Source organism: Schistocerca cancellata, chromosome 8 (genome assembly GCF_023864275.1).
Source record: "Schistocerca cancellata isolate TAMUIC-IGC-003103 chromosome 8, iqSchCanc2.1, whole genome shotgun sequence".
Lineage (NCBI taxonomy): Eukaryota > Metazoa > Arthropoda > Insecta > Orthoptera > Acrididae > Schistocerca > Schistocerca cancellata.
This window is the reverse complement of record NC_064633.1, coordinates 358,179,551-358,206,802: the sequence shown is the minus strand read 5'-3', so window position 1 is coordinate 358,206,802 and position 27,252 is coordinate 358,179,551. Positions and strand designations below refer to the sequence as shown.

At 44.1% G+C, this 27,252-nt stretch overlaps 1 protein-coding gene across 1 annotated transcript in view; it reads left to right on the top strand.

Annotated features, from left to right (window-relative positions):
- Positions 1-27,252, top strand: part of LOC126095579 (uncharacterized) — a 197,698-nt gene that overhangs the window by 155,350 nt on the left and 15,096 nt on the right. The window contains exons 4-5 of the mRNA XM_049910355.1: positions 1,838-2,038; positions 14,344-14,487. Of these exons, the coding sequence (XP_049766312.1) occupies positions 1,838-2,038; positions 14,344-14,487 (345 nt within the window). The remainder of the gene's footprint in view (positions 1-1,837; positions 2,039-14,343; positions 14,488-27,252) is intronic.

Sequence of the window (27,252 nt, the reverse complement as noted above, 5' to 3'; positions counted from 1 at the left end):
CGCTAACGACCGGGTATGAGCGGAACAGTCCCGCCACAGCCGCAGTCGTGTCCTCGTGGTCGCCCCCGACAGTTTATAAACGCCGCTCGCGGCCTTTGCGAAATCTGCAGTGCTTTGTGACGGACTCATGAGACACTAAACACAGTGGGAAGTGTTACACAATGAACACACTGACCGATCGCTACCGAACCGATACGCCACTATTTCCGTGCTTTTGGAACATGTTGATTAGCGTTTCATCGTTATGCGAGCTTAATATCGGTGTTTTCAAAACATACAAAAAGATATTCGTACGGATCTTAACGCTTGTTTTGGGTGGAGTGGGGTTTGGATTGGACGTCTGCAAGTATGTGCTTGTTTCAAATATCCCTTTATTAGCAATCATATACTACGATATGAAAGAGAAATTCTTAGTTAAAATGGGTACAGTAATATGACAATTAACAGAAATATGTTGTTGTGGTCTTCAGTCCAGAGACTGCTTTGATGCAGCTCTCCATGCTACTCTACTCTGCGCAAGGCTCTTCATCTCCGAGTAACTACTGCAACCTACATCCTTCTGAATCAGCTTACTGCATTCACCTCGTGGTCTCCCTATACGATTTTTACCCTCCACGCCTCCCTCCAGAACTAAACTGGTGATCCCTTGATGCCTCACAGTGTGTCCTACCAACCGATTCCTTCTTCTAGTCAAGTTGTGCTACAAATTCCTCTTCTCCAGAATTTTATTCATTACCATCTTACTAGTTACGTGGTCTACCGATATAATCTTCAGCATTCTTCTGCAGAACCACGTTTCGAAAACTTCTATTCTTTTCTTGTCTAAACTATTTATCGTTCATGTTCCAGTTCCATACATAGCTACAGTCCATAAAAATATTATCAGACAGATCTTCCTGATCCTTAAACCTATACTCGATGTTAACAAATTTCTCTTCTTCAGAAAGAGTTTTCTTGCCGTAACCAAACTACATTTCATATCCTCTGTACTTCGACCATCATCAGTTATTTTTGCTTCCCAGATATCAAAACTCATCTACTACTTTAAGTGTCTCATTTCGTAGTCTAATTCCCATACCATCACCTAATTTAATTCGTCTACATTCCATTATCCTCGTTTTGTTTTTGTTGATGTTCAGCTTATATCCTCCTTTCAAATTTGGAAATTTGTGATAAGGTCTTGTGGGACCATACTACTGAGGTCATCGGTCCCTAAGCTTACACACTACTTAATCTAACTTAAACTAACTTACGCTAAGGACGGCACACACACACACACATACACACACACACATACACACACACACACACACACACACACACACCGATGTCCGAGGGAGAATTCGAACCACACGGACCGTGACAAGACGCCTCATAGCGCTCGTCTATCCAGCGCAGCCCTTCTATCAAAACACTGTCCATTGCGTTCAACTGCTCTTCCAGGTACTTCGCCGCTTCTGACAGAATTACAGCGTCGCCGGCAACCCTCAAAGTTTTTATGCAGCTTTCACTGTCCTATACAGCTCCATAGTTATGGACAAGCTTTATATTGTTTTCCATGTTGCTGCTTCTTCAGCAGGCATTTCATCCCTAGGACGCATCACCCTACTTAAGGAATAACGGGGTAATATCCTTTGGTGGTGTGCAACAGATTCCACTCTAAGATATTACGTGCTACAAGGATACTGATCTGTGTGTAAATCGGTCGTAGGCCTCATACGCGCAAAACGACCATCTTCTCGGTGAAGACTCCACTTGTCACTGATGAGAAATGCGCGCAGCTACTCGCTCTAGACGTAGTCGACGCGCCACCCCTGAGAAGAGCTGCTTGTTGCAGGCTGGGACGTGTCGCCAGCTGTGTAGGAATGCCGCAACATCCCCGCCGCCTCCAACGCGCGGCGCCTCCGCCCCCAGCGCGGAATGGCTAACACGGCTGCTGGCGGTTGTGGCGCAGCCCGGAGGCAGTGTCCGCCCACGCATGCCCTCCAGCGCTCCGTCGCAGCGCAGCAGCGCCAAGCTCTGGCCGACCCTCGTGGAGGTCAGTGGATTCAGACGGAACGCCTGAGTGACCTGTTCAGTGCACCTGCGCCGGTAACCTTGTCGTCCACTGCGATAACGCAGATGCACACAACTGGCCATTAAAATTGCTACACCAAGAAGAGATTCAAATGATAAACGGGTATTCATTGGACAAATATGTTATACTAGAAATGACATGTGATTACATTTTCAAGCAATGTGGGTGCATAGATCCTGAGAAATCAGTACCCAGAACAACAACCTCTGGCCGTAATAACAGCCTTGATACGCCTAGATATTGAGTCAAACAAAGCTTGGATAGCGTGTACAGGCACAGCTGCCCACGCAGCTTAAACACGATACCACAGTTCATCAAGAGTAATGACTGGCGTATTGTGACGAGCCAGTTGCTCGGCCACCATTGACCAGGCGTTTTGAATTGGTGAGAGATCTGGAGAATGTGCTGCCCAGGATAGCAGTCGAACATTTTCTGTATCCTCAGAGGCCCGTACAGGACCTGCAACATGCAGTCGTGCTTTATACTGCTGAAATGTAGGGTTTCGCAGGGATCGAATGAAGGGTAGAGCCACGGGTAGTAACACATCTGAAATATAACGTCCACTGTTCAAAGTGCCGTCAATGCCAACAAGAGGTGACCGAGACGAGTAACCAGTGGCACCCCATACCATCACGCCGGGTGATACGCCAGTATGGCTGCGACTAACACACGCTTCCAATGTGCGTTCACCACGATGTCGCCAAACACGGATGCGACCATCCTGATCCCGTGAACAGAACCTGGATTCATCCGAAAAGTCGATGTTTTGCCATTCGTGCACCCAGGTTCGTCGTTGAGTACACCATCGCAGGTACTCCGGTCTGTGATGCAACGTCAAGGGTAACCGCAGCCATGGTCTCCGAGCTGATAGTCCATGCTGCTGCAAACGTTGTCGAACTGTTCGTGCAGATGGCTGTTGTCTTGCAAACGTCCCCATCTGTTGACTCAGGGATCGAGACGTGGCTGCACGATCCGTTACAACCTTGCGGATAAGATGCCTTTGTCTCGACGGCTAGTGATACGAGGCCGTTGGGATCCAGCACGGCGTTCCGTACTACCCTCCTGAACCCACCGATTCCATTTTCTGCTAACAGTCACTGGATCTCGACGAACTCGAGCAGTAGTGTCGCGATACGATAAACCGCAATCGCGATCGGCTACAATCCGACCTTTATCAAAGTCGGAAAAGTGTTGGTACGCATTTCTCCTGCGTACACGTAGCATCACAACAACGTTTCACCACGTTCCACCAGGCAACGCCGGTCAACTGCTGTTTGTGTATGAGAAATCGGTTGGAAACTTTCCTCATGTTAGCACGTTGTAGGTGTCGCCACCGGCGGCAACCTTGTGTGAATGCTGTGAAAAGGTAATCATTTGCATATCACAGCATCTTCTTCCTGTCGGTTAAATTTCGCGTCTGTAGCACGTCATCTTCGTTGTGTAGCAATTTTAATGGCCAGTAGTGTAATTCGTCCAGAGACCGCAGTGAATCATGCCCATACAGAACAATGAAAGAGATCTTGATTAGATTCATACTTTTCGAATGCTTATCCAGTCCTTCTACAAGCCATAGCTATTGCAATAATAACTGTATTACTACCAGACAAATAAGCGCCACTGTAGCAGAAAGTGACATTTCTAGGAAAAGAAGTGTGCGTGCTTATCGTGCCTCACTGAAGCACAGATATGCCCTACACACAGCTGAGAGTGTTTACTTCTGTAAAGGGCAATTAAATGTTTCCGTTCGAAGGAAGTACTGTCCAGAATCGATATACCAGTCAGGCATAACTGTTTGTCAGGAGGTGTATTTTCCAGTAAAGAATTGAGGCAATTATCTCATCGGCGCACCATGTTTAATATACCAGTTTGATAAAACTCTGTGCTCTACTGCACATCCGCGTCCGACAGGAATCGTCGACCCTTCAAGGCCCTTTTTAAGGGACCGAAGACGTGGTATTCACATATGGAGTGATCAGGACTTTAGGACGTGTGCTTGAGTGTCTGCCATTTGAGTCTGCCAACTGACTCTGGCCTCCGTCTTGTGTCGAATCGCAACCAGCCCACAGTTCCACAAAGGTGGTTTTCAGCAGACATGCTGCCCCCATACACACCTTTCTCCGACGGATGTCTGTCCTTCGACAATCAAGAATAGAATAACAGCACGATGGTCTCGTATGGACACATTTGGTAACAACGCCGCTATAGTTCACGTTTCCACATTTACCGCACACACGCCCGAAAGAATGCCACACAAACCCCTCCCCACATGTCCGTGATTATGCACCGCATCGAAATCGCGCTACGTTGCATATACGCCATCCAACGTCCTCAAACCGGAACTTTTTGATCGCCCATTATACTTATCTAACAGAGGAATAAAACGTCACGCCCTGGCTCACATACCCGAAGTGATCTACCCAACATACATGTACTCATGAAACAACATTTGAGATGACCTACAGTATTAATACATGGAATGTCGTGATAGAAAATTCCAGAGATAGCAGGGGACGTTATTACACTATCAGCCATTAAAATTGCTACACCACGACGATGACGTGCAACAGACCCGAAATTTAACCGACAGGAAGAAGATGCTGTGATATGCAAATGATTAGCGTTTCAGAGCATTCACACAAGGTTGGCGCCGGCGGCGACACCTACAACGTGCAGACATGAGGGAAGTTTCCAACCGATTTCTCATACACAAACAGCTGCTGACCGGCGTTGCCTAGTGAAACATTGTTGTGATGCCTCGTGTAAAGAGGAGAAATGCGTACCATCACGTTTCCGACTTTGATAAAGGTCAGATTGTAGCCTTTCGCGATTGCGGTTTATCGTATCGTGACATTGCTGCCTGCGTCGGTCGACATCCAATGACTGTTAGCAGAACATGGAATCGGTGGGTTCATGAGAGTAATGCGGAACGCCGTGCTGGATTCCAGCGGCCTCGTATCACTAGCTGTCGAGATGACAGGCATCTTATCTCAATGGCTGTAACGAATCGTGCAGCCACGTCTCGATCCCTGAGTCAACAGCAAGACAACAACCATCTGCACGAACAGTTCGACGACGTTTGCAGCAGCATGGACTATCAGCTCGGAGACCAGGGTTGCGTTTACCGTTGACGCTGCATCACAGACAGGAGCGCCTGCGATGGTGTACTCAACGACAAACGTGGATGCACGAATGGCAAAACGTCATTTTTTCGCATGAATCCAGGTTCTGTTTGCAGCATCATGATGGTCGAATCCGTGTTTGGCGACATCGCGGTGAACGCACATTAAAAGCGTGTATTAGTCGCCGCCATACTGGCGTATCACCCGGCGTGATGGTATGGGGTGCCACTGGTTACTCGTCTCGGTCACCTCTTGTTCGCATTGACGGCACTTTCAACAGTGGCCGTTACATTTCAGATGTGTTACGACCCGTGGCTCTACCCTTTATTCGATCCCTACGAAACCCTACACGCCAGCAGGATAATGCACGACCGCATGTTGCAGGTCTTGTACGGGCCTTTATGGATACAGAAAATGTTCGATTGCGGCCCTGGCCAGCACATTCTTCAGATCTTTCACCAATTGAAAACGTCGGGTCAATGCTGGCCGAGCCACTGGCTCGTCACAATACGACAGTCACTACTCTTGATGAACTGTGGTATCGTGCTGCAGCTGCATGGACAGCTGTATCTGTACACGCCATCGAAGCTCTGACTCAATACCCAGGCGTATCAAGGCCGTTATTACGGCCAGAGGTGGTTGTTCTGGCTACTGATTTCTCAGGATCTAAGCACCCAAATTGCGTGAAAATGTAATCACATGTCAGTTCTAGTATAATAAATTTGTCCAATGAATACCCGTTTATCATCTGTATTTCTTCTTGGTGTAGCAATTTTAATGCCCAGTAGTGTATTAGCTTACGTGACCAAGAACTCAAGTCTAGCAATGATTACTGAGGTAAAATCTGCAGAAAGTCGTGCATCTATTGGAATTACAAAGCAGCGAGGAAACAGGTAGGGAAAAGAAAAAAGAAGGACCCCGAGAAACAAGGATGTCTTAGTATTTCGTCGAGCAAGTTAAGACACACTTACAGGAGCCACGATCGGTAATTAATTACAAACAGACAACACAGTTCGTTCATGCAGTGACCTGAATTTCTCTCGGTAATCAGTTGAGAGGATAAGGACAACTGCCGAAGACAAAGGAGCCACGAAATACGTACTAGCTTCACAATGTGCTTGGCTCTTGATTAACTTTAATAGCTGCAAGTTCTTTTCCGTAGAAAAATAGCATTTACAGTCTCCTGTTAAAACGAGAACTTTCCGGCGTTTGAGTAACGACAATGAAACTTCCTGGCAGAGTAAAACTGTGTGCGGGCAAGGGCTCTACCAACTGAGCTACCCAAGCACGACTCACGTCCCGTTCTCACAGCTTTAATTCCGCCAGTACCTCGTCTCCTACCTTCCAAACTTCACAGAAGCTCTCCCGCGAACCTCAGTCCGGCACACAGTTTTAATCTGCCAGGAAGTTTCATATCAGCGGACACTCCGCTGTAGAGTGAAAATTTCATTCTAACGACATTGAAAGTTTTTGTCACCAAGGGCTATGGGTACAACGCAGCCGGCACAGGCACCTCCGTCTAACGAGCTGGGCAGGCCCTTCTTTCACGACGACGACGAGCAGAGTGGTCGTTCTAGCAAAGCGCTTACCTCAGTTTCCGACAGCAGGTGTTGATGTCGTGTTACCGGCTGTCGTCCTCACACAGGACGAAGCAGCTAAGGATGGGCGCTGACGTGTGCTCGAAGTCAAACCTCACGAAACACAGCGCCTGCCTCACATCTAGTAGATGCGATTTGCAACTGCAGCGCTCTCTAGCGGCAGTTGTCGGCTGTATCTGGCTCGCAAACCACACAGTTTGCCTACAAAATAAACCCACGTGAAACTCCTACATTAGCTCAATTACCCCTTCTACTACCAGGATTTTTTTTTTGTATCGCTGAGGACCACTGGGGTCATACAGACCCCTAGTAATTAACAGCGAGGTCGTGCGGTAGCGTTCTCGAATCCCACGCCCGGGAACCCGGGTTCGATTCCCGGTGGGGTCAGGGATTTTCTCTGCCTCGTGATGACTGGGTGTTGTGTGATGTCCTTAGGTTAGTTAGGTTTAAGTAGTTCTAAGTTCTAGGTGACTGATGACCATAGATGTATAGTCCCATAGTGCTCAAAGCCATTTGAACCATTTTGAATTAACAGGGAACATACAGGGAGAACAATAATAAAACCGACCAAGAAATTGCCGGAAAGGATTCCATACTGTAATTGGTGGAAACAGGCCCTATTAACATGTCTCCGGAAATCCATTGTTGCCAAGGTAGATGGCGCTGACGCATGAAAGTTCCTATGGCCAAATACTGTGTGTTCCTTGTGCGTTACAGACTATGTAATTGACGCAGCTCACTGTAAGCAACAGAATGATCCAGTGTTCATGTCGGGAACAAGCCGAGATGGTGTTGGCGTATGGCCAAGTATACGGAAACGGTGTACAGGTAGCACGGCTATACTAAAATAAGTACCCTGCCGCCGCCAACCATATTACACAACATTTCAAACACTTTTTGGGCGTTTGTGTGATCATGGGTCCTTTCAGACAGACTAACGTGCAGGTAGGCGGTGGACTGTGCGTACACCAGATTTGGAGGACCGAGTTTTGCAGGATATTGCTAGGAAAGCTAGTACAACCTGCAGACATGTGGCCCGCCGACGTGGTGTAAGCCAAAGTACGATTACGTGCCTCCTGTATGACAATGCACGATGCGACGTGTGAACGCGTGCATTGCATCCCATGGAGGCCACTTTGAACCTCTGCTGTGACGTGGGTGCAATGTAACTATGTACTTTACACTGTGTTCAGAACGATTTTTTTGTCGTTGAACCCACGCCGTCCATTTCCGGACACGTGTTCAGAGGACCTTTTTTCCTCCACTTCCAGTCAGGAATCAGTCACTGCAGTTTGTCGCCTATATTAATGTTTATTCTGCATAGAGAGTATTGTAAAGAACAAACATGGTAACGCACAGTACAGTTGGTTATTGTAACAGCACTCCGTCTTCAGACCACGAGTGGCCTACCGGGACCATCCGACCGCCGTGTCATCCTCCGTGGAGGATGCGGATAGGAGGGGCGTGGGGTCAGCATACCGCTCTCCCGGCTTATTGTAACAGCAGTGATTCTATTTTCATAAATATTACGGTCAAGAAACAAAAATAAATTTATATTTATTAATATTTAATAATATGGTACTCAGTGCAAAAAAAACCATGAATAAATTTTAATTTGTTGTAAGTATAAAAATGAACGAAACATTATTCGATACAATTGACTGAGAGGGATGAAGTCGTATATGTTGAAAATAGTAGATTTGAAAGCAAGTGAGACATATATTTCCAATGCACTTATCGTGTCATATTGACTCCAGCGATACTAGGAGGTTTAAAACACAAAATTATTCCCTTGTTCATATGCTAGTCATGTGCTCATGTCCATAGTATACATAAATAAAAACTTCAGTATCGATGAACACGTTATTCGACAGAAAGGAAACTTCCAAGAACATGAGATAACGAAACTTAATAAAATCAGACTCACTAAAGAGAGATAGTGATATTATCTTTACATGACACTGAATATTGTAGAAGCTGTTCCATTAATTTAAGGAGGAAGCACCACAATCTTTTAAAAATCAGGAATATGAAGAAAAGAAATTAGGATACAGCGAAACACGAGCCCACTACCCTTTGTTTCATAACTCGTTGCCTCCATCAAATACACTAAGTTTAACAAGAAAGAATATTTTATTTTATGTTACAATCTTCTGAAAGCTTTAATCGCCGATAGATTATTAGTTGACATTTAATTATAACAGCCGGCCGCTGTGGTCGAGCGGTTCTAGGTGCTACAGTCTGGAATCGCGCTGCTGCTACGGTCGCAGGTTCGAATCCTGCCTCGGGCATGGATGTAAGTGATGTCCTTAGGTTAGGTGGGCCTAAGTAGTTCTAGGTCTAGGGGACTGACGACCTCAGATGTGAAGTCCCATAGTCCTCAGAGCCATTTCAACCAATTACAGCAAATCCTGTCAACAACCTGTCTTTTTGATGAATCTTCAATGTACCGTTTGCTTAAAACGTAGTAGTCTCATAACACGCGAGTTATGACACGAAAATAAAAAAAAATGAAAATTTTTCAGCTCCCCCCACCCCTCACATATGGCGTTTCCCGGCATTTTATTACAACAAATCGTACCAATAATGACAAGTGCTTAGATACGGCGTATGTAGATAGGGTGTAACTTAAAACATACAATCCACAAAAAATGGGCTTCAGCTGAAAACAGCGAATGCGTTATGGCGTCTTGCATGTTCTACTTGTGACGTAGAGAGAGTTCTTTCATCTTTTTTGTTCGATATTTCATAACACGTTGCCGAAATGGCTTCTTAACGTAAATTAACAGGAAGTGACGTCAGAAAACTCGTAGTGCTCTACGTCACAGATAACACGTCCAGTGGGGGGACGACTTGAAGCAATGTGAAGTCGCAACGTGTGTAAGCTCAAGGCTCAAAAAAGTGCCTATTCTATAAATAGCGACTCAGGCAAAGAGCCGTTTCATATTTGCACTTCGACGTATTAAAGTTCAAACGATCCTCTCCCCCGTGGCTCAGAGCATCCGTAGCGGCCCAAAAAGCAGACGCCTGGCCGCAGCCAGAATACAGACAGTCTTGGTGACGTGGGGCGCGCGAGAGAAATAAGGAACCCACTGTAACGATGGTTAATCAGAAACGTTTACTAGTGGAAGCAGACTAATTTTCTGCACTGCTGCACGCGTAAAATCAGTCCAAATAAAGGTCGCCGGCCTCGCTTTGACACATGAGACAGGGAAAAAGCTTTCTAAAGGAAAAATCCCATATATATATTTCTTTTCTTACAAACAATCGATTTCGACAGGCTTTGTTGTCATCTTCAGGTCTTGACAAATTTATGTTATTAAATGACCTGAATATGGCAGCAAAGCCGGCCGCTGCGGCCGAGCGGTTATAGGCGCTTCAGTCCGGAACCACGCTGCTGTTACGGTCGCAGGTTAGAATCCTCCCTCGGGCATGGATATGTGTCGTGTCCTTAGGTTTAAGTCTAGGGGACTGGTGAACTCAGATGTTAAGTCCCTTAGTGCTTAGAGCCATTTGAACCATTTTTTTTTTTTTTTGTGGCAGCAAAGTCTGTCGAAAGCGGCTGTTTGTAAATAAAGAAATATTTATGCGATCTTGGCTTTAGAAAGATTTTACCAAGGAAAACAGATTGCTCCTTCTAATATCTTATAGCGAGAAATTTCAACCGTCAGACAGGATTAAGGTTCTCATTCCCTACGTTAACCATCGGAGATCCGACCACTGGACTGGAGTAACACGTCTACACCACTATCAGTTCATAATTTGCCTCCAAAGAAAAAGAAAAAAAAATGGTTCAAATGGCTCTGAGCACTATGGGACTTAACTGCTGTGGTCATCAGTCCCCTAGAACTTAGAACTACTTAAACCTAACTAACCTAAGGACATCACACACATCCATGCCCGAGGCAGGATTCGAACCTGCGACCGTAGCGGTAGCGCGGATCCAGACTGTAGCGCCTAGAACCGCTCGGCCACTCTGGCCGGCAATTTGCCTCCAGGTGACTCCTAACATATTCCGCCGATAGTCTTAACAGCAGAAAAACAATAATATCATCTAATGTGACAGTAAAGGCCGACGGCCTTGCCGCAGTGGTGACTACGGTGCCCGTCAGATCAACAAAGTTAAGCGCTGCCGCGATTGGTTAGCACTTGGATGGGTGATCCTCCAGTCTACTGATCGCTGTTGGCAAACAGTGTGCACTCAGCCCTTGTGAGGCCAACTGAGGAAACACTTGACTGAGAAGTACCGGCCCCCCTCTCGTAAAGTGACAATGGCCGGGAGAGCGGTGTGCTGACCGTATGCCTCTCCATATTCGCATCCGGTGACGCCTATCGGCTTACGACGACACGGCGGTCGGTCAGTATCATCGGTGTTTCCTGTTCGGATGGACTTTAGTTTAGTTTTTAGATTTGGCAGCACCAGAGATGGCTACTAAAGAAAATCAGACATCTACAAAAAGATAACACATTCACGATTTTGTTTACGTGATGTAATCGAATAACTGAGTTATACCTAGCTTTGAATGCTGTGGCTTCTTCTCTTATGCTGAGATATACATAATGACACAGATGTTCTTGATATAAGCAAATACGCTGATAACCTAGACCTCGAGCGCCCGTAAGCTCCATAAACGAATAATCTTGAAGGCTTGTATATCATGAGGGTCTCTGAATATTAGTAACGTTAAGTAGCGTCGTGCTAGAACTATGTATTGTCCACTATGCAGTCTTCCGAACTAAAGTGGATAAAGCTTAGATACACAGAGCATGGGGGTGAAGCTCTGAAGTGTGACTGCTTACAAAATACGCGCAGGTCAATCAGAAAAATGGTTCAAATTGTTCTAATCACTATGGGACTTAACATCTGAGGTCATCAGTCCCCTAGAACTTAGAACTACTTAAACCTAACTAACCTAAGGACTTCATACACATCCATGCCAGAGGCAGGAATCGAACCTGCGACCGTAGCGGTAGCGCGGTTCCCGACTGAAGCGCCTAGAACCGCTCGGCCACAGTGACCAATCAGAGTTGCAGGCACTGAAACCATGTCAGTTTCAATGTTATATTGCAATGCCTGTGCTATTCGAATGCATGCATGTCCGAAGGATCATTGCATCATAATTCAGAATAACAGATGCACTGCAATATCATGTTTATCCGCCGACACCGGACAAGCGACTTTCACATAAAGCGTCCCCCCCGAATGGGAATATACTTAATGTATGTACGAGTATAGGTTGTAGACACATCGCTGACGACATACGGAAGTTTGGGTATGGCAGTGAATCGTGCTCGGATAGCCAAATGGTAAAGCGACCGCTCGGGATAAGCGGGAAGTCCGCTAATCGCCATCTGGAACATATTTTCGACAGTACAATTCCCAATATAGCTGCATCGAATGACTCCACCTTGAGCCCATAGCACAACCGAATCAGATAAAATATGCATTGACTGAAAGTGGACAGGCTTTCTAGCGTGGATTGTCAACATCTAACTTTCGGGAATTGTACACAGTTCATTACAATCGCACGGAGAAGATTATCAAATTGGTTAAAACAGTCTTGGTTGCAATTTTATTTTTTTTATTTTTCAACGACGCGTTTCGCCTTATTTAGGCATCTTTAGGTTATCTAAATAGAAAACAGAGAACAACTACACTTATTTAAGAATCGCGATCGCGTTGTGCAGACTTGGATAACCTGTAAGCATCTATAAACAGATCACCTATTGAAAGAGCAAATACCTTCATTTGGTATTTCTTAAGAATCCTTTAGTCAGTGTAGCCAAAGGGCATCCTAGAATATATCAGGCCAACATCTCCTTCGTTAAACTCAGTAAAAACTAGAAATATAAAATAGTAAAATCATTACCTTTTCTAGATGGACGCGAGAGGTACCAAGATCTGCATAACGCGTTCCCGCTCACAGGAGCGAGTAACAGAGTAAGATAGGGGCTCAGGTAGCAAGCATAATTCGCCACAGCGTCGTGTGCCAGTACTGAAGACCAATACAGAATCACCTCAAGAGGTGGCGCTGCGACGCAGCAGTGATTGAAAATGAGAGCTCGTAAACTGGATATACATACCCACTAAAACTTGATAAATGTAATGCACATAAAACATTTATAAGATGGAACTTCTAGGGGCAAAATTTTGATGAAGTAAAATATAAATGCAGGCGGTAAATTTAAAATGAGAAAACAAGGTGTATAATACAACACACAGATGCAGTACATAAACACATTTTTCGTATCATATGCCACTAGAACGAAACATTAAAAACTCAGAACCGTAATTTCAAATAAAGAGGCCGCCCATATAACACTCAATATGCGTCATTCGGAGCTAGAAAGTCTAGCAGGAAATTTTTTTTTATAAAATACAAGTAAAATCATTAGGCTTAAGAAACACACACCAACGTGGAAGACGGACGTTATGCGAGTAAACCCCCCCCCCCCCTTGAACTTGAATTCCTTTATGATGATTGTTTATGTTTTTTCTGAGCCCAAATTTACTTCATGTGTTCACTGTTGTTTCTTTCGCTCCGCTGTCTATTTGCATCCTGGTCTCTTCTGTGTTGTGGTGTCAAATTTATGTTTTTTGATGATGTTCCTGAATTGAGTTCCATTTTCTGCATCGTTTACTGTTACGTGTGCTTGTCTGAGGTCCTCTTCAACTTCTTTTATCCATTTTGTTTTTCCTCTGCCTGAGTTGATGATTTTTAAAATTCGCTTCGAAATTCTGTTTTCATTCATCCTGTGGATATGTCCGTAGAACTGCATTCTTCTTTTCCTTATTGTATCCATAATCTTGTCTGTGTATTTATGTAATTCTGATGTTGGTCTCTTCTTCCAGATTCCTTGCTCTTATATCGGGTAAAAAATTATCCTGAGGATTTTCCTTTCTTGTTTCTCTATTTCTTTGATTTTAGTTTGCCCACCTATTTGTGTTGTTTCAGATGCATACAGTGTCTCCGGAAGTACGACAGTGTAGTAGTGCGTCAATTTTGTGTTAATGGATATGGACTTTTTGTTATAATAATTCTACGTGAGTTTATATGCTTTCTGTAGTTTTTTTATTCTTTCCTCATTCGCCTTTAGGTTGGTCCCTGATGGCTGGATGATTTCTCCCAGGTAGTTAAAATGTGGTACTTGTACGATTTTCCCATGTGTTGTGACAATTTGTCTTGTGGTACTCTTTCTATGTACTGGGTTTTCTCATACGAGATTTGCAGGCCAGTTCTTTGTGCAATTTCGTGTAACTTCACTATGGTGTTAGTGGCTTCTTCTCTATTATTTGTGGGGATTGCAAGGTCATCTGCAAAAACTAAACACTTGACATTGAATCTATTATCTTTTCTAATGCCCATTTGTGTACCATTCTTTTTATTTTGTTTTTTGTGAGGAGTGTGTGTTTTAAAGGTGACTGAAAAGCTTTGTCATCTAATCGACGCCGGCCACGGCTCGTAAACTTGACGAGTGGCTGGCGCCTGTGATTGCAGTAGCGCTGTGAGGCGGCCGTCACGGTCTGACCGTGCGCTCCCTGTCACAGGTTGAGGCGCCTCCGCCGTCCAGTCCGGACGAAGCCGGGGTGGTGCTGGTGGACCCCGGCGGGTCCGGAGGAGTCCCTGGCGTCGACCACCTGCCAGACCCAGCTGTTGTCTTCCGTGGCCGCGGCGCCAGCTACGAGGTCACGGTCAGTGCTTCAAAGTCCCTGATCTCTTCATGTTCGATACTATCCATGACAGTTCTTGTATAACGGACAGAATCACGAACTAAACGACTGGTAGTCAGCCGGATTTCTATCGCCCACAGCAGGCGTTCCAGCCCTCAGGGTGGGCGGAAGGCGGTAGGCATTTTGAAAACATTTCCATTACGGTCTTATAGAATTTTAGCACGAAGTACTGAGTAATTATTACTGCATGCTTTAACTTGCTGTAACTTGGCTTTTATAAAGTAAATTTACTTTCCTACTACAAAAATCACCATTCCCGTGGAATCAGTAGGCGGTTAGAAAATTTTACAAGTATTAATCACACGAAAGTCAGCTTTAGGTAAAAGAGGTTGACTGCCCCCTGAACTAAACCACATTTTAAACCATATTTTATTTGCTCGGCCGCTTTATCTCCAATACGAGGATTTTATGAAAGACACGTCCTGACGAAACTGACTTCATATCTGATAACGTCAACTCCAGGGACCAAGGTACTCATTCGATTCCATCAGTTTCTATGAAACAGGCAACCATTACCGTTCCTGCGAGATATGTTCCTGGAATGTACAATTCAGTGTCCTAAAAGAAGTGCTCAACACCATACGGGGCATTTCAGAATCTTTGAATCAAACGGCTAGAGGTGAGAGATCACTTCAACAGGAACAGCTTCTGCGACAGACAAAAATGTCCGCTGATGCTTCACGGCGACGCGAGTCGTAGTCGTCTTTTAGTATCCACCGGCCCTGGGAGCAAACTAGCGGTGTCTACTAACCACGTGCGTTGCATAGTACCTACCCCAGTTAATTTAACAGTTTTTTCAACAATGAAACCTTCAGAGTGAGTGTATCTAAGTGGAGAAAAATATTTTAATATCTAATCTGGAAAATTAATTTTGATGCACCTACCTCCTTTCATACAGACTAGATGCGCAGGCACACCGGTGAGTGTCTATTCCCGGGCACCTGTGAAACAGGCATGGGAAAACCGATACTGGTACAATAGTTCCGAATAACCGGTATTTTTAGGTATTGTTTAGCTCTCGGTTGTAACTAATGTTTTTTGTTTTTCTACTAGTAATCGGGTACAAAACCTAATTATCAATTAGCCATAGCAGCTATGCTAAAATTTTTGGTTTTTAAATAAATGTCTTTTTAAAAGGAATTTCATTCGTAAGATTTTCTTTACTTTGAAATATTGCATTGCTACAGAAAATGCGAAAGGCGATCAGTGCTATTTTAATAAATTACAGCATGGTGCATCATCCCTAGCCTGAAAATATTTCTGAAGTGCAGTATCTATGAAGTACAATGGTCCACTTGCGTTAAAAGATTAAAAACGCAGGGAGCCACGTCAAATATACAGCAACATACAAAAAGAAGCATTTTATTCATAGCTTACAATAAAAAGAGACAGTAGCTTAGCTGCTCCATATGTGTACCTAATATGCCTTTATCTTCCGCAGAAAACGGACAAATTAACATGAGAAATAGAGTTTCTCCTCTTCAGTTTCTCACCCTTTGGCAGTAACTATTAGTAATGTAACATGACCCGTGGTCTGTGGGTGCCGGCTCGATAGCTCAGCGTGTTCGGTCAGAGAGCTGGGTGGCCTCTGTAATAATAATAAAAAAAAACTGAGTGAAAGGATCAATAAAGAACTTCAACGGATATCATGTGACCCCGCTACGACAAAATACAACGAACAAAATGAAAAAAACAAGGTGGGGTAGCGTCTTTGATTAGTAATCGAAACATCAACGACCCAGTGTTAAATTTTGATTAATAATCAACATTGGCGGCCGAAGACTTCCGGATTAAGAAGTCGCCCTCATTCTGTCAACGGCCCTCTCAAAGAGAGTGCGAAAGCGGACAGAGCTCCAGAGCACTCTCTTGTCTTATGGGTGGGAAACTGCCCATAAAGGCCGAAGAATCAGCAATGATCAACGGCGTGAGGATGTGTAAGGCAATGGAAAGCGTTGCATTAAAGACACATAACATGTATCATCAGGACATGTAGCTTGTAATTGAAAAGTGCCACGATGATATCTCCATTGGCAAAATAATCCGAAAAAGCCCCCCATTCGGATCTCCGGGAGGTGGTTACCAACTGGGAGGTGACCTTGAGAAACAGACTGAATAATCAACGAAAGGATAACGTTCTACGAGTCGAGGTGTGGAATGTCAGAAGCTTGAACGTGGTAGGAAAACTAGAAAATTGTAAGAGAGAAATGGAAAGGCTCAATCTAGATATAGTAGGTGTCATTGAAGTGAAATGGAAAGAAGTCAAGGATTTCTGGTTGGATGAGTGTAGGTTTATAACATCAGCAGCAGGATATGGTATAACGGGAAATACTGTGAACAGTTCAGTGATAGGGTTTTTCTTATCAGAATCGACAGCAAACCAACATCAACAACAATAGTTCAGGTATACATGCCGACGTCGCAAGCTAAAGATGAAGAGACAGAGAAAGTATATGAGGACGTTGAAAGGGTGATACAGTACGTAAAGAGAGATAAAAACCTAATAGTCACGAGGGACTGGAATGCTGCTGTAGGGAAAGGAGTAGAAGAAAAGGTTACAGGAGAATATGAGCTTGGGACAAGGAATGAGAGAGGAGAAAGAGTAACTGAGTTCCGTAATAAATTTCAGCTAGTAATAGCAAATCAAGAATCATAAGAGGAGGACGTATGCTTGGAAAAGCCTGGGTGATACGGGAAGATTACAGGCAGATTACATCATGCTTAGACAGAGATTCCGAAATCAGATACTTCGTTGTAAGGCGTACCCAGGAGCAGATATAGACTCAGATGACAGTATAGTAGTGATGAACAGTAGGCTGCAGCTTAAGAGATTAGTCGGGAAGAATCAATACGCAAAGAAGTGGAATACACAAGCACTAAGAAATGACGAGATAAGCTTGAAGTTCTCTAAGGCTATAGATACAGGAATAGGGATCAACTCAGTAGGCAGTACAGTGCAAGTCCCTCATACACATTGGAAAGAAAAACATAGTACAAAGAAGGGAAATGGGAAGAAACCATGGGTAACAGGAGAGATATTTCAGTTGATCGATGAAGAGAGGAAGGGGGGGGGGGGGAGGGGAAGTGGCAACAAAACGACTATTCAAGTTGGTGTCTAGAATATATGAGTCTGGCGACATACCATTTGACTTTCGGTAAAATATCATCCACACAATCCCGAAGGCTGCAAGAGCTGACAAGTGCGAGAATAATCGCACAATCAGGTTAACAGCTCATTAATCCAAGTTGCTGACAATAATAATATACAGAAGAATGGAAAACAAAATTGAGGACGTGATGACGATCAGTTTGGCTCTACAAAAGGTAAAGGCAATTCTGACGTTGCGGTTGATAATGGAAGCAAGAGTAAAGAAAAATCAAGACACATTCATAGGATTTGTCGAACTGGAAAAAGCGTTCGACAATGTAAAAGGGAGCAAGATGTTCAAAATTCGGAGAAGAGCAGGGGTAAGCTATAGGGAGAGAAGGCTGTTGGCAGAATGAGGGTGACTTCTTAATCCGGAAGTCTTCGGCCGCCAATGTTGATTATTAATCAAAATGTTGAAGAGAAAAGAGGGAGTAATTAGAAAGGACAACCAAGAACGAAATACTGGGATTAAAAATGGTGGAAGATAGCGGTGTAGTCTTTCCCCTCAACTGCTCAATCTGTACATCGAAGAAGCAATGATGGAAATAAAAGGAAGGTTCAGGAGTCGAATTAAAATTCACTGTGAAAGGCTATCCGTAATACGATTAGCTGATGAAATTGCTATCCCGAGGAAGAATTTGAGGAAGAAATTTCTAGAATGTACGTCTGGAGTACAGCTTTGTATGGTTGCGAAACATGGGCTGTGAGGAAACCGGAACACAAGAGAATTGAAGTGTTTGAGATGTGGTGCTACACACGAATGTTGAAAATTAGGTGGGCTAATAAGGAATGAGGAGGTTCTGCGCAGAATCTAAGAGGAAAGGAATATGTGGAAGACACTGATAAAGAGAAGGGACAGGATGATAGGACATCTCTTAAGACATGTAGGAATGACTTCCACGGTACTAGAGGGAGCTGTAGAGGTCAAAAACTGTAGAGAAAGACAGAGATTGGAATACATCCAGCAAATAATTGAGGACGTAGGTTGCAAGTGCTACTCTGAAATGGCGCATCAAACCAGTCGGAAGATTGATGACCTAAGAAACAAAAAAGATTCGTAATGTCCAAAGTAGTATGACCTTCTATTACAATATTTATCAGCAGATATCAAAATAGAAAGCAATAACAGAATACAGGTGACTTTTGTACTATTCAACTACTTACCACTTTTCGAGAAAAGCAGCTAAAAGTGAACTTACTAATTTTTTCCTTCATTTGCTTATTTAGTTTATACGCTGGTGTCCAAAATTATACAACAAACGGAAACTTTTCAGGGTTGCGTTTATGTTGCCAGAAAGCAGAAACAATGTAAAGAATACAGAACGTAAGCGAATACCACATGCATAACGGCAGACAAAAATATTCTTCGTTTTTTCCAACTTAAGGGTTTTGGACACAATTCAATTCTGACAACTGGTTAACGTGCTGAGTAAGAAGTGTGATCACCTCTGGCAGCAATACAGGCATGAGAATGACGGGGCATCCTGTGAATGATGTCATCAGCCTCATTTTGAGGCAATAACACCCTCCTGCAGAGCTGCACACATGACTTGGAAAGTGCTCGATGGAAGCTGGCGTGATGCAGCCCTTGCCCCCCCCCCCCCCCCCCCCCGTGCATCCCAGATATGCTCAATGCGATACAAATCGGGAGAACCTACAGGCCACGCAATGAGTGAAATATCTTCAGTTTCCTAGAAAACATCAACCTACCGTGCTCAATGAGTTCGAACATTATCGTCCATCAGTGCGAAGTTAGGTTCCTCAGCGACTCGCAACAACTGCACATTAGGCCCCAAAATCTCGTCATGGTACGTGACAGCAGCTAAGCCCGGCCGATTCACAAGTACAATTTCGGGAAGAGGTGTTCGTGTGGTTAATGTAATCTCTGCCCGCACCATTAGAGATCCTCCTCGATATCGGTCTCTTTTTACAGTGTTTGGGTCTCGAAATCGAGTTCCACGTTCCCTCCAGGTGCGAGTCCGTCGAGAATCACTCCCCAGACCAAATCGGGATTCATCTGTGAAAAGAACATTGGGACACTCTTCGACCGTCCAGGTGCCACGTTGACGACTGCACTCTAGACCTTCCCTTCCGTGAAGGCGCGTCAGAGGCACACATACAGCAGGGCTCCGACAATGAAGGCCACTCTGCCGAAGCCTACTGTACGCAGTTTTCCTCGACACAACACGTCCAGTGGATGCCGCGGGGCCAGATCCAGTTGGCGTGCAGTACTAAGGCGGTATCGTCGTGTTCTGACGTCACAAATGGTCGGCCCTCCACTGGTCTTCGGTATAGATTTTCGATCTCCATAAACCGTCGGAACAACAGAACGATTCACATTAAGCCGTCGGGCCACATCAGTTTGCGGCTGTCCTGCTTCCTCTCTTCCTCTGTCTCTCCACCGCAGAGAGGCTGTCAGGCGTCTTCTCTGTGCCATACTGCACAGCCTGTGTCTGTACACAGCAGTTGTGGGTGAGGCACTACCCGAGAAACACTACTCCATTTGATAGGTTCCCCGACGTCATCGGTGGCGTAGTTGTCCGTTGACCGGAATGCAACTTTCTGTGCAAAACATGATCGGATGGGTCTGTGTTGACTGTTTATATGATTATACTAGGGAGACCAAGAGATGAATACACTAAGCAGATTCAGAAGGATGTAGGTTGCAGTAGATACTGGGAGATGAAGAAGCTTGCACAGGATAGAGTAGTATGGAGAGCTGCATCAAACCAGTCTCAGGACTGAAGACCACAACAACAACAACACTGTTCATTAGACACAGAACGGGGAAACAGCGGTTTGTTGCTTTAATTTTGGACACCAGTGTGTATTAATAACTTATATAATTCGATTCTGTGTATCTTGAAAATGAGGGAGTCAAAGTTCTTCAGTCTTTGTTCTATTTCTACGTTTATTACAAGAAATAACAGGAATAAAGAACCGAAAAACCGGTCATTTCAGAAACCAATTATTTCGAGCCATTTTAACAGTGAGGCTGAAGTGGCTTTAAAGAAAAAGAAAAAAGTCAATTTCTTCAGCAATAACCGCAATTCCTATTCTGTGGGGCACAACCAAAACGTAACGACGCCATAATGACGCCTAGGGTCTCCGGGGAGCGTCAGTGAACATTTTGTCTGTAGAAAGATTGTTCCTCATACGTTATCTATCACCCCTAAACTTTCGATTTAGGAGGAATGTCACACACTTGAAGAGTCATAGCATCAACTAATCAGAACAGGAAAAATGTATTATGGGTAAATTTACCACAAAAAATTCGGCCGAAAGATGGATAGTGTAATTTCCAACGAATCAAAATATATTTAAAGCAAAGATTTCCACTATTTTGCTGTACTTAATATGACAGTAGTGATATTTCAGGTCTGATACGTTGCCAGCACTGGGTTTTGTTTCTGTATTCTGACAACGCTTTGCTACTCTCAAACAAACGAAGCTGTACATTTGAGGTTTGCAAGGCGTTGTCAGAAAGCAATATGTTTAAGCAACAAACCCAGTGATGACAACGGATCAAACGTGAAATTTCGCAATACCGCTGCCATATTAAGTACAACAAAATAGCGGAAACCTTTAAGCTAAATATATTCTGATTCGTTTCATATTTCATTATCCATCTTTCGGCGAAATATTCTGTATTAAACTTGCCCAAAATACAATTTTGCCCTTCAGATTGGTTGCTCCCATGACTCCTCTAGTTGAGGACGATTGGTGTGCTCCCATGACTAGTGAAGCGCACAAGTGTTCAGTGACTACGTCTGCGTTCAAGGTGTATATTGACATCATTCCTCACATTGGTATAATTTTCATTCCTGCTATGTGATTTCCGAGTTTCGTTTGCGACATTAGATTTTTTGATAACGTTTAAGTCTTTGAACCCTACTTTATTTTTTTGGCTTCATTTTAACTTGTAGACGCACATCTTAGTGTGCTTTCGTCATGTTTACTAGTCATTAATCCAGTACCTTTAAAAAAGATGTCGCCACCGTATGACGATAGTACTCTGAACTTACTTTTCTAGATCTTTCGCTTTGAATACCGTAACTGTAGTGTTCAACCAAACGTCTCAGGTACAAGTGTAATTGACGCTACTCATAAAGACTTAAGTGTTGCTCCAAGTCACAATAATTCTTGCAGACTTTACATTAACACAAGAACGTTTTTTAGATTGTCATAATAGTACTTACTGAATTAAATTCTGTCTCACTAGAAAAAACTGTCATAGATCCATTCGTAGATATGCGCCAAAATGAGTAGAAATATAGTATAGAGAATAGCCCACTCTTTCAGCATCATAATATGGTTGTTCTGTTAGAATAGCAGCCACGATCAACGTGATAAACATTTCCAGTAAGCTGTAAATGAGTGTCGGTTCCTGTTTATAGTACTCGGAAGTAGATTACTAGATTCAGTCTATACTCCCACTGCAAAGATATATGCCTTTGTAAGCTAATGCAAAACACGGAGATTAGCACCATTTAACTTTTTTCGAAGTAAATAATACTAAGAAAGCCTCATGTTTTGACTGGATGCTGCTTGAAGATGTAGTAAGTATTAGAGACGCAAATTTCGAAAAAGCTTCTCTGGATGCTCAAACCTCGATCTGGAAGAGCTAAAGTACCGTAATGCTGAATGTATATGAGTCACAGTATTATTGTGAAAAAGAACGTTTGTCTATGGAACACCACCATTGTGACTCCATTTCACTAGCCTAGTGAAGGAATTCGCTACGAGAGTCGAGGGCCGAGATTCAGATTGCTGGTGTGGATTCAGAATCTCTGTGGTGGAATTAAACACTTCCAGAAAAGGATATGGAAGAAAGGAAGAAGAATGAATAGCATTTAACGGTTCGGCGCGGACAATGGATGAAGGCTTTCGGAATATACAGGGTAATTTTTTGCACCGTTTGCAAACTCCAGGGATTGATCGATGAGAGGGTACGAACAAAAAATTTCTAATGAACTTAATTCCGGAAATGCATGGTTTCCGGGCTATAAACCATTTATACAATCATACTTTGTTACAGAGACAGCGGTCTAATGAGTGCTGTACCATGTAGCCACAGTTACTTTACGCATGTTTTCCATCTAGAGGGTGGTAGTGTTCCTCATACGACATGCCCTAACGCCCTCTCCTGCCATAGCAACTGGTAATGTTGGGTCCGATTCACTTCTGACTCACCTTTTGCCAGCCGTTGTGGCCGAGCGGTTCTAGGCGCTTCAGTCCGGAGCCACGCTGCTGCTACGGTCGCAGGTTCGAATCCTGCCTTGGGAACTGATGTGTGTGATGTCCTTAGCTTAGTTAGGTTCAAGTAGTTCTAAGTCTAGGGGACTGGTAAGTCCCATAGTCCTCAGAGCCATTTGAACCATTTTTTGACTCACCTTTTAGTGGATGTGGTACAGCAATGCACACAGTGGTTCCGTATTTGAATCAAGAGCTTGCCGTCGTGGGGTTTACTTACGGAAAGACAAATGGCAACGGACGACGAGCAGCAAGGTTGTATCAGGAGACCTGGCCACGACGCCAACAATGTTTGCAACAGTGTTTCGTCGTTTGTCTGAGAGAGGGTCGTTTCAGGAAGCAGGAAATCATGAAGGACGTACGAAATCTTCGGGCACCAGACTGGGAGGAAAATGTGATTAACACTGTGGAAGGCGACCGCCGTGGTAGTGTCGGGCGGTTGGCTCACCAGTACAGGACAAGCCAGATGACCGTGTGGAACTTTCTCATGACAACTGTTACATCTTTATCACTTACAGCGTGTGCAGGGCTTACTAGCAACAAACTTTTCTCATCAGGAGTTGTTTTTTCACTAGTTTCTTCAACAGGCAACCACGATTCCGGGATTTGTGTCACCCATCTTATTCAGAGATACCCTTTAAGCGGAGTGGTATCTTCAACTTCCATAACAGTCACTTGTGCGATAGTACACCGAACCTCATGGTATTGTGACAGCGAATTATCACTATCGGTGGCGCCGGAATATGTGGTCCGGAATGATTGGCGAAAGTATTTTGGGACCAGTCTTCCTTCCACGTCACCTAACAGGCCGGAACTACCGGCGTTTCTTCCCTGCTGCAAGAAGTGCCATTGATGATTTGGAGGATTATATGGCTGCTAAGTGACGGTGCTCCAGCCCACTTCGCCTTTAACATCCAGACGCATCTCATTCGTGTCTTCCCTGGTAGATGGATCAGACGTGGGGGTCGCGTTGCATTGGCCTCCTCGTTCACCGGATCTCAGTCTTCAGGATCAAAATTATACAAGCAGTGAAAAATCTTTAACTGAATATTTCGAGGCAAAGAACCAACCGAGGAAAATGAGTATCTATGATTCTACGACGTCTTGAAAGAGCATCGCGCGAAGCACATTTTAGTAAACTGTTTATGTTTTAGAACCAAAACTGGCCGACACATAATGCTGTTGTTACTACATACATCAGTATATAATCGTCAGATGCTTATCTCCCTTTGGAGTTCTCGTAGAAGGAGATAACTATAACAAAGTGCAAACGTCTGTTGACTGCATGACGCAGCATATAGCAATGTCAGAAAGTCTAGCAAATGTACAGAGGCATTTCTCGCAACTCGCGTCACTGTAATTGGAAGAAATCTATCACCAGGGACGGAAAAGTACCTGAAACTAGGTCTTTCGCGCTGCAGCGAGCTGTATGAGGTTCTGGATAAGTATTTCACACAGTATAATTTCAGAAAGTGTGTGTCACTTGGGACAAAAATCTTCTACAAGCACCCAGCAATATGCCAGTGAAACACACACTTCTAAGAATATGGCATGTAACGTGATAGTGGAGCACCAATTACAGTTCAGTCATAAGCAGAAGTGTACAAACAATGAGGTCAAATAATCTGTCTTAAACCATTATCCAAAGCAGTATTGCAATGGTTCCATCCAAAAGTATATGTTGTCTGCGGGTGAGCCCCCTGTCAAGGGTGATTGTGTATACCACAGTGGTGTGTCTGTAATAAAAAAAAATTCCACATCAGGTAGGATTTACCGTCAATGTATGGGCTGTAGTTGTACTCCTTTTCAATGGTCCATGCTACGTGATGTGCTACATATATTGCAGGATGCAGATATTTTAGTCCTTTGGTGGACGTTGTTTTAATACGAGCGTCAGCTTTCCACTTCCGCATTAATGTACGTGAGCACCTGGACAACACGTATTTCCAAGGCTAGAGTGATTACCAGTTATCTCTCCTAGGATAATGCGTTTATCGTTACATGCGTCTTCTGCTCTAACGCAGGCAGAGTTACAACTGGCACTCAACTGCTATAAAACTGCTTGTGATTACTTTCGTCTTACCACGAACGCGGAGAAAGTGAAGGTACTCGCAGAGCCTTGGATTAACCCTCACTGAATTCAGTATCTCCATTCTAGACACAGCAATGGAAATGTCTGATCACTTTTTCTGTCTTAAGAAGCATCCTGCCTATACGGCGTACTTAAAGGATTGGAGACGATCATGCAGCATTAGGATTGTAAATACGCAGAGACTTCAAGAATAAAAACCTAAAGCTGCATACCAAACTCATGGCGTACAGAGATGTTGCCACATCCACCCTCGTATATGGCTGTGAAACTTGGACACACTATTGCCGCGATGTCAGAAAACTTGTGCGCTTTCACCAACGAAGAATGAGATACGTCTTGAACATTAAGCGGAAGGAGCATGTGACCAACAATGCGGTTTTCGAGAAAGCGCATCTAAACAAAATAGAGGCAACCATTACCTCTCATCAGCTGGGATAGTTAGGCCATGATCGTCACGTGATTGATACAAGGCTTCTCCGCCAAATCCTTTATGGTGAAGTTTGGTTCGTCGCATGAAGTATACGAAGCTGCCCCGCCAGTCCTTTACGTTGAATCTGCTCTAGCAAGAAACCTCATGAAGCCGCTCTCAAGCACTTTAAGGACCAGCTAAAACCCATCCTGAGGACAACTGGTACAAATAAATAAGAAATGAAGAAGCCAAGCGACAAGCAAAAAATCTTGGATCCCGCTCTCCTCTAACCATTCAGTGCGATTTGTGTGGACGTATGTTTTATACGAGGATTGGCTGTTCAGCCACCGGATACTCATCCACAAATTCAGTTGAAATGTTCTTTCTGTACAGAAAGAAGTTGTGTATACTAGAAATCGAGTTGCAGTAGACGAAGACTGTTAAATGGGTAATTCGTATTGCTCTTGATACAAAATATCTTCTGAACTGAATGAATACTGTTCTGAAAAGAGAAGATATCAAAAAAGGAAAACAAAGATAACGAAGTGCAATCGAATTAAACCAATCTATGCTGAAGGATTTAGGTTAAAAGGTGAGAGACCAACAGTAGTGAGTGAGATTTGTCATTTCGGTAAGGAAATTACAGATGATGGCCGAAGTAGGGAGGGTACAAAATACCAACTGGCAATAGCACGAAATGTGTTTTTGGAAAGGATAACTATGTTAACATAGAATGTAAATTTAAGAAGTCTTTCTTGATGGTATTTGTCTGCGGAGAAAACTTGTACGGAACTGGGACGTGAGCGACAGAACAAATGGTTCAAATGGCTCTGAGCACTATGCAACTTAACTTCGGAGGTCATCAGTCGCCTAGAACATAGAACTAATTAAACCTAACTAACCTAAGGACATCACACACATCCATGCCCGAGGCAGGATTCGAACCTGTGACCGTAGCGGTCGCTCGGCTCCAGACTGTAGCGCCTAGAACCGCACGGCCACTCCGGCCGGCGCGACAGAACAGTTCAGATAAGAAGAAAATAGAAGTTTTCGAAATGTGATGCCACAAGAGAATGCCGAAGACTGCATCGGTACTTCAGATAACTAATGAAGAGGCAGTCACTCGAGTTCTGATGAAAAGAAGGAATAGATAGACAGGAAACAGTCTGAGGCATTGAAAAATATCCAGTTCGAACGTGAGGGGGGGGGACACAAGTGAATAAACTGAGGAGGGAGACGAAGGATGGAACATAGTAAGCATCCTCAAATACTTGCAGGTTCCAGTGGTTATTCAGAGATGAAGAAGCTTGCACAGTACTGACAGTTGTTGAAGAGTTGCATCAAACGAGTCTTCGGACTGATGACAACAATACCAGCAACTGCTCTTCACTCGTATTTTGAAGTCAGTCGTCTCTGTTTGACGTGATGTGTCTTCTGTGCAAAGGAAGACCTGCACACAGTATACAGAACAGCAGACACTAACCATCGATGGATGCTGACGGTAGGACCTCTTCGTTAACTGTTCAGCGTGCTACATTACATCATAGCTATGCGAGGGACATTCGTACTTTCTAGTGCCCTAAGCCTTATTCACACCTCGTGTACCATTGCCATGTTGCTGAGTCGACTTATTGTCTGTGGCACCGATCGAGGTAGCGCAGTGGCTAGCACACTGGACTCGCATTCGGGAAGCCGACGGTTCAAACCCATATCCAGACAACATCCATATTTAAGTTTTCCGTGATATCCCCAAGTAGCTCCCGGCAAATGCTGAGATGGTTTCTTTGAAAGGGCACGGCCTATTTCCTTTCATGTCGCTGACGCCAT